At 41.2% G+C, this 14991-nt stretch overlaps 1 protein-coding gene across 4 annotated transcripts in view; it reads right to left on the reverse strand.

The window, feature by feature from the left end:
• SLC16A12 (solute carrier family 16 member 12) overlaps window positions 1-14991 on the reverse strand; it is a 72516-nt gene that overhangs the window by 18406 nt on the left and 39119 nt on the right. For all 4 annotated transcript variants that reach the window (XM_036928808.2, XM_057506068.1, XM_057506067.1 and 1 more), the window contains one exon: window positions 1077-1326. In XM_036928808.2, the coding sequence (XP_036784703.2) occupies window positions 1077-1186 (110 nt within the window). In that variant the 5' untranslated portion in view covers window positions 1187-1326. The remainder of the gene's footprint in view (window positions 1-1076; window positions 1327-14991) is intronic.

A 14991-nucleotide genomic window follows, 5' to 3' on the forward strand; every position in this document is an offset into this window, starting at 1 on the left:
CATGAAGACTCCACTATGCAGAAGTCACCAGTACGAGCCCTCCTTATGCAGCACCGAGCTCACCTCCAGAACTTCTCCATCCTGGAGACAGAAGCTTCCCCATGCAAGAGCCAAGATGACGGAGATGAGTTTAAGCCCTATGACCTCCTTACACTCAGAACATAAGAACCATAATATAGACAGGAGAAAGATCAGGCTCAACACCAATCATATAATCTTAAACAAATCTATAGTTTATTATGACACATAATCAACCAAACCTTACTGTAGCAAAAACACACATCTTGCTTCTTCCTTGCATTATACACTGGGTGGGGGCTTTATTGTGTTCATTGATGATGCCATCAAATACAGCTTTTGAGTACAAATTACTTTCTTTTGCTATCAAGGGTGAGTTCCCAGAGAAGAGCAACACACAAAGGGTTCTATTTGAGTGAAAGCACCCGTACAGAAAAGAGCGAGCACATGAATATTCTGAGTATGTACTTATTCCAAATATAAATGATATAAATGCATCTCAGTGTTTAAATTAAACATATTCAATAGTACAGCCTCGCACAAAAGAAAACGAGAAGGAGAAGGGAGCATGAGAGAATCTCTGTGTTTATGTTGTTGCTTTCCTTCAACCTAGAACTCAGCTCCCACCACCATGGTCAAACACAAAATGAAGCAAAAGAATTTAAATTCTGGGTTTTATGCTTCCGATGGCACATTAACTGGAGAGCCAAGAGGTTTTCAAGGATTATTTTGACCTTATATGTTTTTCCTTTCTGAGTAGAGCTTCTTATGAAGCAAATGTCTAGAATAGCCACATTTAATGTAAAAAATGTGTTAACTCTCCAGGTTTATGTGTCAGACATTAGAGACGAGGCTGCTATCCAGGACTTTTAAGTCTCAGAAAATCACATTCCTTGCAATGGAAAGATTATCTGAGCAGTCAAAGGAAACACACACACAACATACATACACACATGTATTTTCACACTGACTGACAGGTTCAGAAAGAGAATGAAACAGACTTAGAAAATAAGACAAGCCAGATGACCTTAATAAATCAAGAAGAAAATCTCACCTACCTGGTGACTGCCCGGGTGCAGATGGTAACAAAGAAACAGCCAGCCACAATCATCCAGCCCCAGCCTCCATCCGGAGGGGAGGTAGACTGAGCTCTATTTACTTTTGCCATGGTTTCAACTCCTTTTTCTTCTTTTCCAGGTTACTCCAACTGTCCGGTTATGATGTTGGAAGAGGTCTTCTGTCCAGTGACCTCCTGCTGGCATTCAAGTTTGGCATAGAATGCTACCTGGTACAGGGGTTACTGGCCATCTAAAACCAAACATCAGAACGCATATGTATTTTATTGTCATATCCAAAACATTCATTTTTCACTTGATAAAAACGATTACTACTTTTCTATTAGATATGATCATTTGTAACTATGAACAGTGGATGGGGGCAAAGACCATTAGTTGTCCTTGGTTCTCCTTTTTCTTTTTAGTAACTGAGCCTCCCAAATTTGAGCTAAATCGATGTCCTCCCACTTTGATACCAACTCCCTAGCCTGTCTTGAGGGTAGGTGTGGCAACATGACTTAGTCTAGATGAAAGGAATGCAAGGAAAAGAATGTGCCACTTCTGGTTCATGAGCTCAAAGGCAGGTTCACGAGATTCTCCAGGACTCCCACCACCACCCCTCCCACAGACCGGAACACGGACTTGGAAGTAAGACTGCTTCTGCCACACAGCCCAGGACATCACCGTAGGGGCTGGCAGAGCTACAGGCCAGAAGGCGCCCAGGTCCCCAGGTGACTGTGGAGAAGGGGTGCCTTTCCCACTCCGGACTTCACATACCTCTACTTTGCTACATGAAAGGAAAAACATCTGTCAAAACTCTTATTTAAAGTTTCTTTGAAATTCATCCCCAACTGTAGTTAAGAAGCCTGTTGGAGATGCCAAAGAACCTTAAGAAACACTTTATTTCACAGTTTCTATGGGGCCAGAATCCAGACACTGCTTAGTGGGGTCCTTGGCTCCGCTCAGGGTCTCAAAAGCTGCAAAGTATCAGCCAGGCTGTGTTCTTAACTCAGGCTAGAGAGAATCAGTAATTTGCCCGATTATCATTAACATGTTCAAGCAGCAGAAATGGGATGAACCTTGGTCATATTGCAGGGCAACCTTTCCCAACCAGTTCTCTACACTGCTTCCACTATATCCCCTTTTCCCTCTATATAAATTCATTTACATTTTTGTCTAATCAGAGGCATATAATTCTTACTGATGGCACACCAGTAGGATGACATTAACTGCAGCCTGATGCATATGCCACTGACTTGATTGAATTATCTCTGATTGCAAAGCAAAACCAACTTTTGGAGTCTGAGCTTCAAGGTAAGTCCTTCCAAAACATAAGTGTATGTCATGGGTAAGTGCTTTTAATAGTCAATTACTTTCTTTCCTAAAATTAACACTCAAAGAAAAATTTATTTAGAAGATCTACCATACTAGTATTTTTGCCTTAATAGACACAGCCTACTATAGCAGACAGAGATGTCTGCCTCCCCCGAATCCACAGTTCACCTCGACCTCCATTCTATCATCCCCCTGATTGTTTTCAGGTATCTATCTGCTCTCTCTCCAGCAGCTATTTGCTTCAAGGGAGGCTGGCCCAATCAGTTGTTTCAGGGAATGGGTTTTGACTGGTCTCCTTTTCCCATGTCAGTGACTGGGGACAGGATGGCCGATGAGCTATGAGGGGAAGCCCTTTGGGAAAGGTTTCCTTGCTTTCAAAAGACACAAGGAGGAAACAAGTCCCCCTTCTTCCTGAAGAGATTTTGTATCTGAATGTGATAGGGAGTTGTGGCAGCCACCTCCCAACCCTGCAGGAAGCCAGCCGGAGGACCAAGTCAGTAAGCCAAGGACAGCAGGGCTGGAGGAGGGAAAGAACTTGCGACCTTAAGGGTGTCACTGAGCAGCTGAATCAACAAGTTCTGGAGCCACCCCATCTAACTGGATAGGCAGCACACTACATTTTCCTTATGGTTGGAATTAGTTGAAATGTCTGTTACTTCTGCCTAAAGAATCCACGTGGATCTATGCCCTCAGCCAGTGGGACGCTGAAGCCGATGCCTCCTGCATCTCAGGTTCAGTGAAGTCATACTGGTGGCCTCAAACTGGCCACGGTATCTATACCACAGAAATCACACACTGGCGAACTACAGATCAAACCTTTTTATATCCTCCTAGGGGCTCTGTTGCTAAACATTTACTGGCACACCACTGCAACTGCGGAGTAACTTAATGTGTATACAGTAAATATGTCTATGAAATATGAAGTAAAGCCGAAGAACTAAGGAAGAACTTGAACATCTGTACAACTTAGCTACCTTGTTACCTTTCTAATAAGGTAATTTATCTGTTTTATTGGGCAGGGGCCAGCAAACTGTTGCCCTCAAGCAAAATTTGTCCTGCTGCCTCTTTTAGTAAGTAAAATTTTCCTGGAACACAACCACACTCTCTTATTTGTATTTTGTCTTTGGTTGCCCTCATCCTACATTGGTAATTGAGTTGGTGTGACAGACAGCATAAGGCTAGCAGAGCCTAAAATATTATTTACTATCTGGACGTTTACAGAGAAAGTGTGCAGATCCCTGTTCTAGGGAGATGTAATATACTGATCTGCTGAAAAAATACACCAATATTTGGGAGGATGGGGTGGGGGATGATGGATATTTATGACTCTGGTGGCAGGGCGGCAGTATAACACAGCGAAAACCGGCAAGCGAAGGAAAATCTGCGTCCTGGTTCTGACACTCCCTCTTATAAGTTATATGAACTCAGGCAGCTTACTTTACCTCTCTGAGCCTCAGTTTACTCCTCTATAAAGTGGGAATAGTATTACTCTGACAGAATGTCATAAAATGAGATAAAACAGGGAGTATCTGGTACAAAAACATAGATATTTGCCATGTGACTTACCCTCTTTTTATTTATTCACCAGGCATTAATTCAATAAATCTTTATTGTTTGTCCAAAATGCACCAGAAACTATTCTAGGAGCAGGGCTTAGAGTAGTGAAGAAAATAGACAAAGAAGCTCTGGCTTCATGAAGTGTACATCCTGTGGGACAGACACTCAATAAACTGTTGAACAGTAACTTCTGAGTGTCATCTTCCTTGTACCAAAAAACTACCCTCTCTGCTTACTTGTCGGGACGGTAGTTAGAGGCTGATCAGTAGTGATTACAGACCAGCAGCAATGAGCAAATTGGGGGCCAGGACATTTTTGTTAGGTAGCCCTATAGTGTTTTTACCATGTTTCCATCACACAGGTAAATATGAGATTTACCTAATGCTGTGGACTAAATGTGTCCCTCCCAAATTCATATGTTGAAACCTACAAGGTGATATTAGGAGGTGAGGCCTTTGGGGGGTGATTAGGTCATGAGGACTCTGCCCTTAGGAATGGGATAAGGGCCCTTATAAAACAGACCCCAGAGAGCTCCTATGTCTCTTCTGTCATGTGAGGGAACAGCAAAAAAAAAAAAAAAAAAAAAAAAGACTATTTAGGAACCAGGAGACGGCCCTCCCCTGACTTCAAATCTACCAGTATCTTGATCTTGGACATCCCAACCTCTGTGAAAAAAAAAGGTTTGCGCCCAAGTCCCCCAGTCTATGGTAGTTTTGTTATAGCAGCCCAAATGGACTAAGACACCTAAAAAAAACAGATTTCCAAATTCTCTTGAAAAATCAAAAGTGCTAGAGAAGCCAGTTAGCACTCCTTTGTGACAGCCATCAACGGGAGTCAAGGGGCACACGTTCCTTTGGACGTTCCTATCCTTCCCCTGCATCTGACACCTTGTATGGTCCAACCCTGGGCTGCTTCACTCTTCAACACCTGCAGGGCCCCTGGAGGCAATAAGATTTTCAGTTTCTGCCTGTACACATTGCAGTATATCAAAGTTTATTGAACAGCTGCATGTGAGTCACGTTTATGGCAAGCTTCATGTCCAGCGTCTCTCATAATTTCAGCAAGACTAGCATTTGAGATTCTGCCTACATCTGTATGCAAATACATGCAATGGAATCACTCACTGATTAGACACAATTAGGTGGCAGATGTCATGAAATGATGGAATCAGTTGTCCAAGGAAAAAAGCCAAAGCTCAGAAACCTCTCTGCCTTGGGATAGTCCTTCCTAGGTTTGTTTCCATCAAAATAACCCCCAAGGGTTTTTTAACTGAAGTCTGTAAATGTATCCACCCATATGTTTCCTGTACAAGCACTGTTGTTGGCTAGTGCTGCCCAGCACTACTGACAACTTCTGAGACAGGTGGTCTGTGTGCAGAGCTTTGGGGAGCAATACAGTGTGATGGATCAGGAATTAGAAAGTTATCATATTCTTTGAACATTTCTGGGAAGTCTTCCTAAGAAAACAATTTAGGAGAAGATGAACACTATGAGAAAAATTTAACACTGCATTAGGAATAATACCTAACACAACCAACCCAAGGAAGTGTTCGACAGCTGGAAAGTGTTTGGAGAGTTACGCTGCACTTAAACAAATGGAATGGCATATAATCCTTTAAAATTATAAACAAGATGATAATGCTGTAATATGGTAAACCATTTATGATGCAATGAGAAAGCAAAAAGAAGTCCAAAGCTGTGTGCAGATTGTGAGGAAGCTGGAGAAACTGCTGCCAACATTGTATACTTCTAACTGTTGCAAAAAATAGGAAGAATATGCAAAAAGGAGCATAGGTGGGTTGGTATAATTGTTACGATTCATTTTCAGAATTAAAGTCAATACAATTTTACATATACTTTTCTTAAGTAGATATTTCAGGTCTGCACCTACAATATAAATAAAAGCACAGAAATCTCCTTTGTATAGTTTCTAAAGGACTAAAAATAACAATATCCTTTATTGATACCACACAATGAAAACTAGGTGATTATTCCATAGAGGACACACTATAGGTAGCAAGCCCCTGGCAAAATAAAATGCTCTGTTTCTTTACAAAAATGTTAAGTACCAGGAATATTACTCAGCCATAAGAAAAAAAACAGATCCTACCATTTGCAACAACATGGATGGAGCTAGAGGGTATTATGCTCAGTGAAATAAGCCAGGTAGAGAAAGACAAGTACCAAATGATTTCACTCATATGTGGAGTATAAGAACAAAGGAAAACTGAAGGAACAAAACAGCAGCAGAATCACAGAACCCAATAATGGACTAAGAGTTACCAAAGGGAAAGGGACTGGGGAGGATGGGTGGCAAGGGAGGGATAAGGACAGGGAAAAAGAAAGAGGGCATTACGATTAGAATGTATAATGTGGGGGGGCACGGGGAGGGCTGTGCAACACAGAGAAGACAAGTAGTGATTTTACAGCATCTTACTATGTTGATGGACAGTGACTGTGAAGAGGTATGTGGGGGGGACTTGGTGAAGGGGGGAGCCTAGTAAACATGATGTTCTTCATGTAATTGTAGATTAATGATACCAAAATAAAAAATAAAATAAAATAAAAATTGTTAAGTACCATTAAGTTTTATTTTGCCTCTGCTACCCCAGGTGACTTCATTTTCATTTGTTTGAGATGAGTGGCCTCCCTGTGGCATTCCCGCATTTTTTAGGTCAAGAACTGATTTGCGAGGATCTCTCAAAAAATATAATTGCATAAATCCAAATATGCAATTTTAGGGGAGGAGTAACACTCTCCCCTAAGCATGGCTGTGGTGACAGTGTAATGAACAAGGATCTGTTAGAAGTTAAAGTCAAACTGGGTAAAACCACAGAACAAGGAACATCCTCACAGGGTTCCAGGGAGGGGAGAAATGACTTCCCTGAGAGCATCAGAATGCAATGCTATGATTAATAATTCCCCATGAGTAGTTGTACTTAAGCTTCACAAGCCTCTGAGATAGGCACTGTTTTCTCCCTTTCATGATGATGAAGCTGAAGCTCAGAGAAGCAAACACTACATTGGAATACAAATGGAGTCAGTGGCTCTGGCAGATTTTGGACAGTGCATTTGCCCACTTACCCTCCAGATTTCAAAACTCCTAGTGGGTATTTCCGTCAACAAACAATGGTAAAGCTAAAGCACCCATTTGTGTGAGTGACCACAACAAAATAAAGTTGAAGGAGAGGGCTCCACAGGTTCATGCTGCTCATAAAGCAACTCATGGGAGTTTGTTTCAAAATAGCTCGTTTAAAAGATTTGTTTGGAAGAAGTGCACAGGTTCAACAAGGCTAACCTGGTTTCCTAGAAACTTTGGAGCATGCTGCAGTTCCCCTAGAATATTAACCTGAGCATTCTTGTAAATAATTAACCTTCCTGATACTAGGTAAATATAATGAAAAAGTCTTTTATTGAGTTAATAGGATACCTAAAACTATAAGTAAAGGAAGCATGTTACCATCATGCAATTCTTCATTTTGTTATTCAGCCTCCAATTTATTTTATTTTGATATCCAACCACTAAACTATAATTGTATTCTGCATCTCACTTCTGGCCTTAACAAAATTTTAGAACAAAAGAGGCTCTATATGATGGTGTTTCTCAAAGATTACTCCTTAACAGCACAAACTGGGGTGTATTCTCAATTTCACTTTATCCTCCTTGCATTAAAAAACCTAATCATTTGCAAAGATTTCTTGTTAACAATCAATCACTTTCCAGTAAAGCACACCATTGGTGGACCAAATCTTTTGAGTCAGCCTTAAGTAAAGTAAAGCCTTCTATCAACAGAAAACCTACACATCTCTTACAGGCAGTACACAGCTGGAGGGAAGGCAGCAGTGGTCCCAGAACCACTTGTTTGGTTGGGTCCCAGCATTGTCTTTCCATTGTTCTTTCCTTCCTGCATCCCTTCTATTTCCAGTGCCTTAGCCTTTAGCAATACCCTTACTTTCTAAATTGATTTGCAGCCACAAAAGAGATAAAGGTGTGTGGTAGAGATATCAGGAGTGGGAATCAAGACCACGGAGTCCAAGTGACACTATTTAATTGTATGACCCCGTGCAAATCACTTCCTCCCTACCACTATTTCCTAATCTATAAATCCAGGGAGTTAAAGTGCTGATGTTTGTTCTGTAAACTAGGTCACTGACTCTTAAGTATCTCTTCCCCAGTATGTACATTACCCGGTAGACTAGGCACTCTCTTAGTAAACTCTAATTCTACTCTTCATTACTTAATACCTCTTTGAGGGAGGAAGCAATTCCTCTCTGTTATTAGTTAAGAATCATGAAATTTGCCAGTCTCTCTCCTTTCAGGCATTTCTAAAATATTCCTACAGTACAGCTAATATTTTTGAAATATCTCCTGATGTATTTATTGCCCTTTTTTGTTAAGTCATTTTCTTTCAATGGCCTCCTTCTATCATTAAGGCTAAGCTAAGAAGTTTATTGCTGTACAGAACAAGAAGATAGGTCCCATCCAAAATAAATCCACTCATAAATAAGGAATCATAGGATTGTGTTGTGGGGGAAGTTCCTACCACATAGGAAAGGAAGGTAGAAGCTACCCAGAGAGGAAGGGGAAAGGTTTTTTAAAAGGAAGAGTGATGAGCCGTTTAGCTTTCTCAAGGACCACATTTCCCATTCCCTTGAGTCCTGACCAGGGGCAGGTGTGGGTACAGTGAAGAGCAGTTGAGGGGAAGCTGCAGTAAGGAGGCCTGTGCACTGTGTCCCAGGGGTAACTGTGGGAAGACACACTTCACTGGGTGCCCTTGGCCTATGAGGGGTCTGGGCAGAGAGAAAGCCAAAGGTAGTGTCCCCTGACTGTTGCTTACCTGCCACGTGACAGAGGAGTGTGAGTGATCCAGATTCTCTCCCATGCTCTCAATAGAGACACGGAAGACATCTAGGAGATAAGAGGCAGGGCTGTGGCAAAGGGAAAAGGGATTCCACGGCAAATAACTTGAGCCAAATGGAAACCATGGGAATCCTCAAGAAGAGCTGTAACAAGAAAGGCAGGGCATCCCCATATCCTCGCCGTGTAGAGTACAGACTTTATATTCCACCAGCCACAGACATGTCAACCTAGTACACACTGAGCACAGAAGCCAGTATCTAGAGACCAGCAAGATGAGTTTCCCCAACAGAATGCCCAGAGGCCAAATCTTTGCTTAGGGTAATGAGAACTCAGGGACCTGCCTGCCAACCACCTCCTCTTGTATTACGGGAGGACACTTGAGCTCTCCCCTAAGCCACCAGGCATAAAGGAGAGAGAGGGATAAACACAACAGGGGAGAAAGACAACCACTGTAGGGAGATTAACCCTGGATTTGGTTGAATATTGGTCCTAAAAAGACTGAGCTAAGATGAAAGAGGACTTTAAACTTGCAAAGGCTGCTAGAAACTTTTTTAGGTTGACATATACTTAATATACAATGAAACATACCAATTTTAGGTCTGCGTTTCAATGACTTCTGACAAATGTATACACTAGGGTAACTACAACCACCACAATCAAGATATAGAACACTTTCATTAGCCCAACATCCTCTCATGCTCCTCTGTAGTCAGTCTCTACCAAACTCAGCACTACTCCACCCCTGATTTGCTTTCTGCCAATACGATTATTGTGTTAGCCAAGAATTCCATAAAAATGGAATCACACAATATGATATGGACTATTTTGCTTCTTGCCTCCTTCACCCATGATAATGTTTTGAAATTCATCCAGGTTGTTGTGTGTATCTGTAGTTGATTCCTTTTTACTGCTAAATAGTATTCTATGTTATGGGTATATTACAATTTATTTATGCATTCATCTGTTGATGGACATCAGGGTTGTTTCCAGATTTAGACTATCATGTAAAAAGCTTCTGTGAATATCTATGTACAAGTCTTTTGTGGACATGTGTTTTCATCTCACAAGTAAATACCTAGGAATGAAATTGCTGCATCATATTGTAAGTTTATATTTAACTTTAGAAGAAACTGCTAAACTGTTTTTCAAGATGACTATACACTATTACTAGTAATATATTAGAGTTGAAGTTGCCTCTGTAAGGGATTATTCTCACTGTAGTTTTAACTTGCCCTTCCCTGCTGACTAATGGTGTTATATTTTTCACATGTAATTATTAACTATGCATGTATCTCTTTTGTGAAGTGTATTCCAATAACATGCCCACTTTTAATTGGGTTGTTTGTCTTATTATTGAGATACAAGAATTATTAGTATGTTGTAGATACAAGTCCTTTGTAGATATTTGTATTACAAATATTTTCTCCCATTCTGTGACTTACCCATTGCTACTGAATGGTGTATTTTGAAGGGCAGAATGTATTAATAAACTGGAATTTATTATTTTTCCCGTGTAGTCAATCATATTCCTAAAGGTTAGTGACGGACAATCAGAAACTGAAATTTTAAAATGCTACTTTACAGTAGCATCAGAAAATATGAAATCACTAGGAAGAAATTTAATACATTATTTGCAATATTTGTACATTAAAACTATAAAACAGTGGTAAGAGAGATTTATAAATGCCTAAAAGAGAGAGAGATACCATATTCATTCTATGGGAAACATGGAAGATAGCATATCTACCCAAGTTGATAGTGTCAATGAAATCCCAATCAAAATTCAGTTTTTTTAATAAAAATTGACAAACTGATTTTAAAATTCATATGGAAAGGCAAAGAACCTAGAAAATCCAAAATAATTTTTAAAAGGAAGAAAGTTGAAGTTGCACTGATTTCAAGACTTACTCTAAAACCGAAGTATTCAAGGTAGTGTGATATTGGCATATTAGACCAGTGGGATAAAAAGGCTAATCTACACATTTATTCATATGGAAAAAAATGGATCTTAAGTCTTACCTTACACCATATACAAAACCTAACTTAAAATGGATAATGGGTCTTAACACAAAAACATCTATAAAACTTCTCAAAGAAAACGGAGAAAATCTTCATACTTCGGGGAAAGGCAAAGGTTTCTTAAGCAGGACATAAAAGGCAAAATAAACTCCCTACTGTTGCCTTCTTAAAGGCTTGCAAAGAGGTTTAGATTTATTCTAGCAGCAAAGAAGCTGTAGTATTTTTTCACATCTGTGTTATTCGAATAAGTCTCAACTCTACCACAACTCACTGGAGAAGATGTCCAAGTGAACTCTACTATTGCCTCTGCAGTGGGGAGGTACTCCTTCAGGATACACCATTTGTAGTCCTTAGAGTGTCCCATCTGAAGCTCTTCCATCTACATGCTTACCCCTGTCTCTCTAGAAACAAGAGGGAAATGCAGAATACCATTTCTGGTAATGGAATCTCAATGTCCTCAACCACAATCTGTTTGGCTGACAACTGTCTGGTTCCGTGTTCAGTCCATGTAAATGACCATGTCCTTAGCCAAACTGCCTCACTTCCAGCCCATACATATGACTCCCACCTTTTCCTTGATGCCATAAATTTCTTGCAACTCAGTGAAAAAGTCAAGCTTTTCTATCTTTGTTTCCTTTACCTTCAAATTCCTTCCTTCCTCTTCCATATCTGACATGTATCATTTTCTACTGCAGCTGTCGTCACCACACCCCATCCCTCAAAGTCATTTCTCCCTTTTATAGATTCTTAGAGATGTCCATACATGGCTCTCCTGGCCCTTATCAAATACACTGCTGTTATCTATTTCTCTTTGTCTCTCTACCATTAGACTATAAGCTCCATAGAACAGAAACTCCCTTCAGTCACCCTTGTATCTTTCTCTTATTTTCCCCACCACCCCTACACCCCAATAAACACACACACACGATGCCTGGTACAGAGTAAGAGTTCTATTAGTGTCTAATAAATGAATGAAACAAGTTTTGCCTTTGCCAGAGAAAACCCCATCAAGTCATTAGAAATAAATTAAGAACATACATAACCATCACTAGTTTTAAAATGGCAATTCAAACTAAAAGAAACACAAAAGCACTTCCACCTTCACCAGAGAGGTCTAAACTTCAGACATAAAGCAAGAAAACCAGTCATTACCACTACAAGATGAAGAGTATTTAGCCCAACCAGCTTCCTTCTAAATGATGCAGACCCAGGAGCCAAGCATACTGTCCAGAGGTACCGGCCAGTACTTAAGGCTCAAGTCTTCGTTTCCTGGGCCAGAGAGTAAGCCACAAAATAGTGATAATAACAACAGTTACTATTTGGGGGGCATTTAATCCACCAGGCTCTGAATTCACAGCTATACATATGTTATCTCATTTTATCCTTATCCCAACCCTGTGAAGGAGGTATTATAATTTCCACTTTACAGATAGGGTTAAGGAATGCTCTACCTATCCAAGATTCAACTTCGGCCTAACTTCAAAAGCTTCTGTCTTAATCACTGCATTCTGTTGCTTTCCCCTGGCCTCTAAGCTCTTTTATAGTGGAAGCCATCACTGTTATGCTCAGTGTCACGTTGTAGAAAAGGCGCCTGGCATCTATTTGCAAAATGTTGTGCTTAAATGTAAGCCTCTTATGGGAAAGAAAGATATCTTGCTTTCCAGTCACTTGACATTTTATTACTCCCCACTACCAAGGATTAAATATATCTGATTCTACCCCAACACAGGACTCAAGGCCCTGTTTAACATCCTGGCCTATGACTAGGAGTCACAGAGGACACCATGTGCATTGAAGGGCAATGTTCCAAGTATGCCATGAGAGAATTCCAACGCTTTTCTGCAGTAGAGCAAAGCATTCCAGCTGGTAGTCTTACAGACTTCTATCCTGGGGCAAACAAAAGCTCCAAAAAGGACTGAATGTGGGAAGGAAGTTAAAGAAACTCCTCTCTTGAGTTTGCACAGTGGCTGGCCCAAGGACCCAACTGTTCTTTCCACTTGGAATCTCTGGGTCTGAGGGATGCCTTCTAATGCATATGAATCTATTTATTTTTGTTCTTTGGTGACATTATACGTGCTATGAAAAAAAATTTTGTTCTTAGGTAAAGAAAGACTAGTGATCCACTTTTTTTTTTCTTTCTGCTTCTCTTTGCTTAGTCTACAAATAAGCTCTGGTAACAGTGGAGTAGTTACTGACTTGAACCAGAGAGTTTTGGATGTCTGTCAGGGACCTTTGGGCACTAAAATGAAATACTGACCTTTGTTAATGAAGCTGCCAACATTTTTACATTGTTGTGTAAGCCTCGGGGACAGGATACCTAGAATAAATAGCAGTGATTTATATGGTATTTGGTCTACAGAAGGGAGAGAAAGGTAACGGCTTGTAATTCATGTAAGAGGCAGAGGCTAGAAAGCAAGCTTCTTTCATACCCAGTCAGCTCCTAATCCAAAGAGCCACTGATTCTAGGCAGCATCAGAAAAATGCTTACTCCTGAGTTTAACAGTTTGTTGACAGTGCAGTTCATAACCAGGAGCTTGCCTCCAATCACCATTTTCTGCAGTAATAGAGTTCTTTTCTCTCCTATTTGGAAGTACATGTGATAAAGGTCATAGGCCTGAGCTGTAGTTCTCTCTGACAAAATATATAATATGCAGTCAAATATCCCAGTGCCCGGCACAATGCCCAATATAAAGCTGGTTGCTCCACAGTTGTGTGGTTCAATGAATAAATTTTTGCATCTAACTCAGTGGCCTTGAAGAATGCTTTAATTCTAACTTTGCTTACTCACAGCATATGGAATTATTAGGTCAGAATATGTTCTATGAAAGGCTTCTTGGCTGCAGACAACCTTAGGGTTTGGGATGCATTTCACAGAGCCTTTTTGTTAGTTGACAAGAGAGCCTTTTTCTGCAGAACAGTGCTTCCTGCCCATCCATAACAGTTTCCACACTCTGTAATGGCTGCTACCCTCCTTGCTGTTAAAATGGGAGGGGCAGTGAGTCAGATATTTCAGTTGGCTAGAAGTTAACCCCTCAAGACACAGAGGGATGTGGTGGAGCGCTGGAGTTTGAAAGAGAGTGCACGCAGGTCTGCGCTCAGCGTGTGTCGGCTCCTGGAGAGCAGGGCACCTGGCTGCTTCAGGGCCTGGGACAGAGCCTGGAGAACAGCAGGCATTCAATAAATAGGTAGTTAATGGACATCTCCCATTCTCAGATCACATGGGGAGGGGATGCAGAGAGCTTGAGGAATGGAAACAAGCAATTACCCACCCTCTCTTTGTTCTTTTTAGCCACTGTCAAAACAGATTAACCAGCCTTCCCAGAATCCTGTGTGAACAAATTTCACTGAGTACACCAGGGCTGGCCAGGCCCAGACCCCAGAACAGGCCAAACCTGGAAACAGAACTTCACTCCCTACCTATGTAATGAAAAAACTCAGCTTTTTTTCCTTCCTGAGTAGGAAAAACAGAGTTCTTCCTTACTGTGTATTTCTCTCCTGGGTCTCCTTCATTACTCACCCAAGACACTTCCCTTCTGACACTTCTGGTCACCAGCCATGTAGGCGTGTTTCCCCATACCAGCAAGCCATTCTCAGACACCAGCGGGTATCCAAGGATTCAACTCAATTCCAACAATATCTACCTGGAGGTAGTGTCAGACCCCACAGATTCCATCAGTCCCACGGACTCCCCCCCGCCTGCAAATGCCAGTCACAAGCCCAGATTGTCAGAGGTTCCAGTGACCCTCTCTTGGGTTTAGTTGATTTGCTACAGTGGCTCCTAGACTCAGGGAGATGCTCACTCACGCCTACCAGTTTGTTATAAGGATATGATAAAGGGTACAGATGCTCATCGGGTGGAAGAGGTGCACAGGGCAAGCTATAGAGGAAGGGGTGCAAGGTATCCATGCCCTTTCTGGGCCAGTCACTTTCCCCCCATTTCCACATGTTCACTGACCCAGAAGGTCTCAGAACCCAGCTGGGATTTTATGATGGCTTCCTCACATAGACATCATCAATTATTAACTCCATTCCCAGTCCCTCTACCCTCTCTGGAGGATGAGGAGAAGCCTTAAAATTCCAAGCTTCTAATCATGGCTTGGTGTTTTTGGTGACCAGTCCCCAACCAGGAGCCACCCAGAAGCCTAAC

This window comes from Manis pentadactyla, chromosome 8 (genome assembly GCF_030020395.1).
Source record: "Manis pentadactyla isolate mManPen7 chromosome 8, mManPen7.hap1, whole genome shotgun sequence".
NCBI lineage: Eukaryota > Metazoa > Chordata > Mammalia > Pholidota > Manidae > Manis > Manis pentadactyla.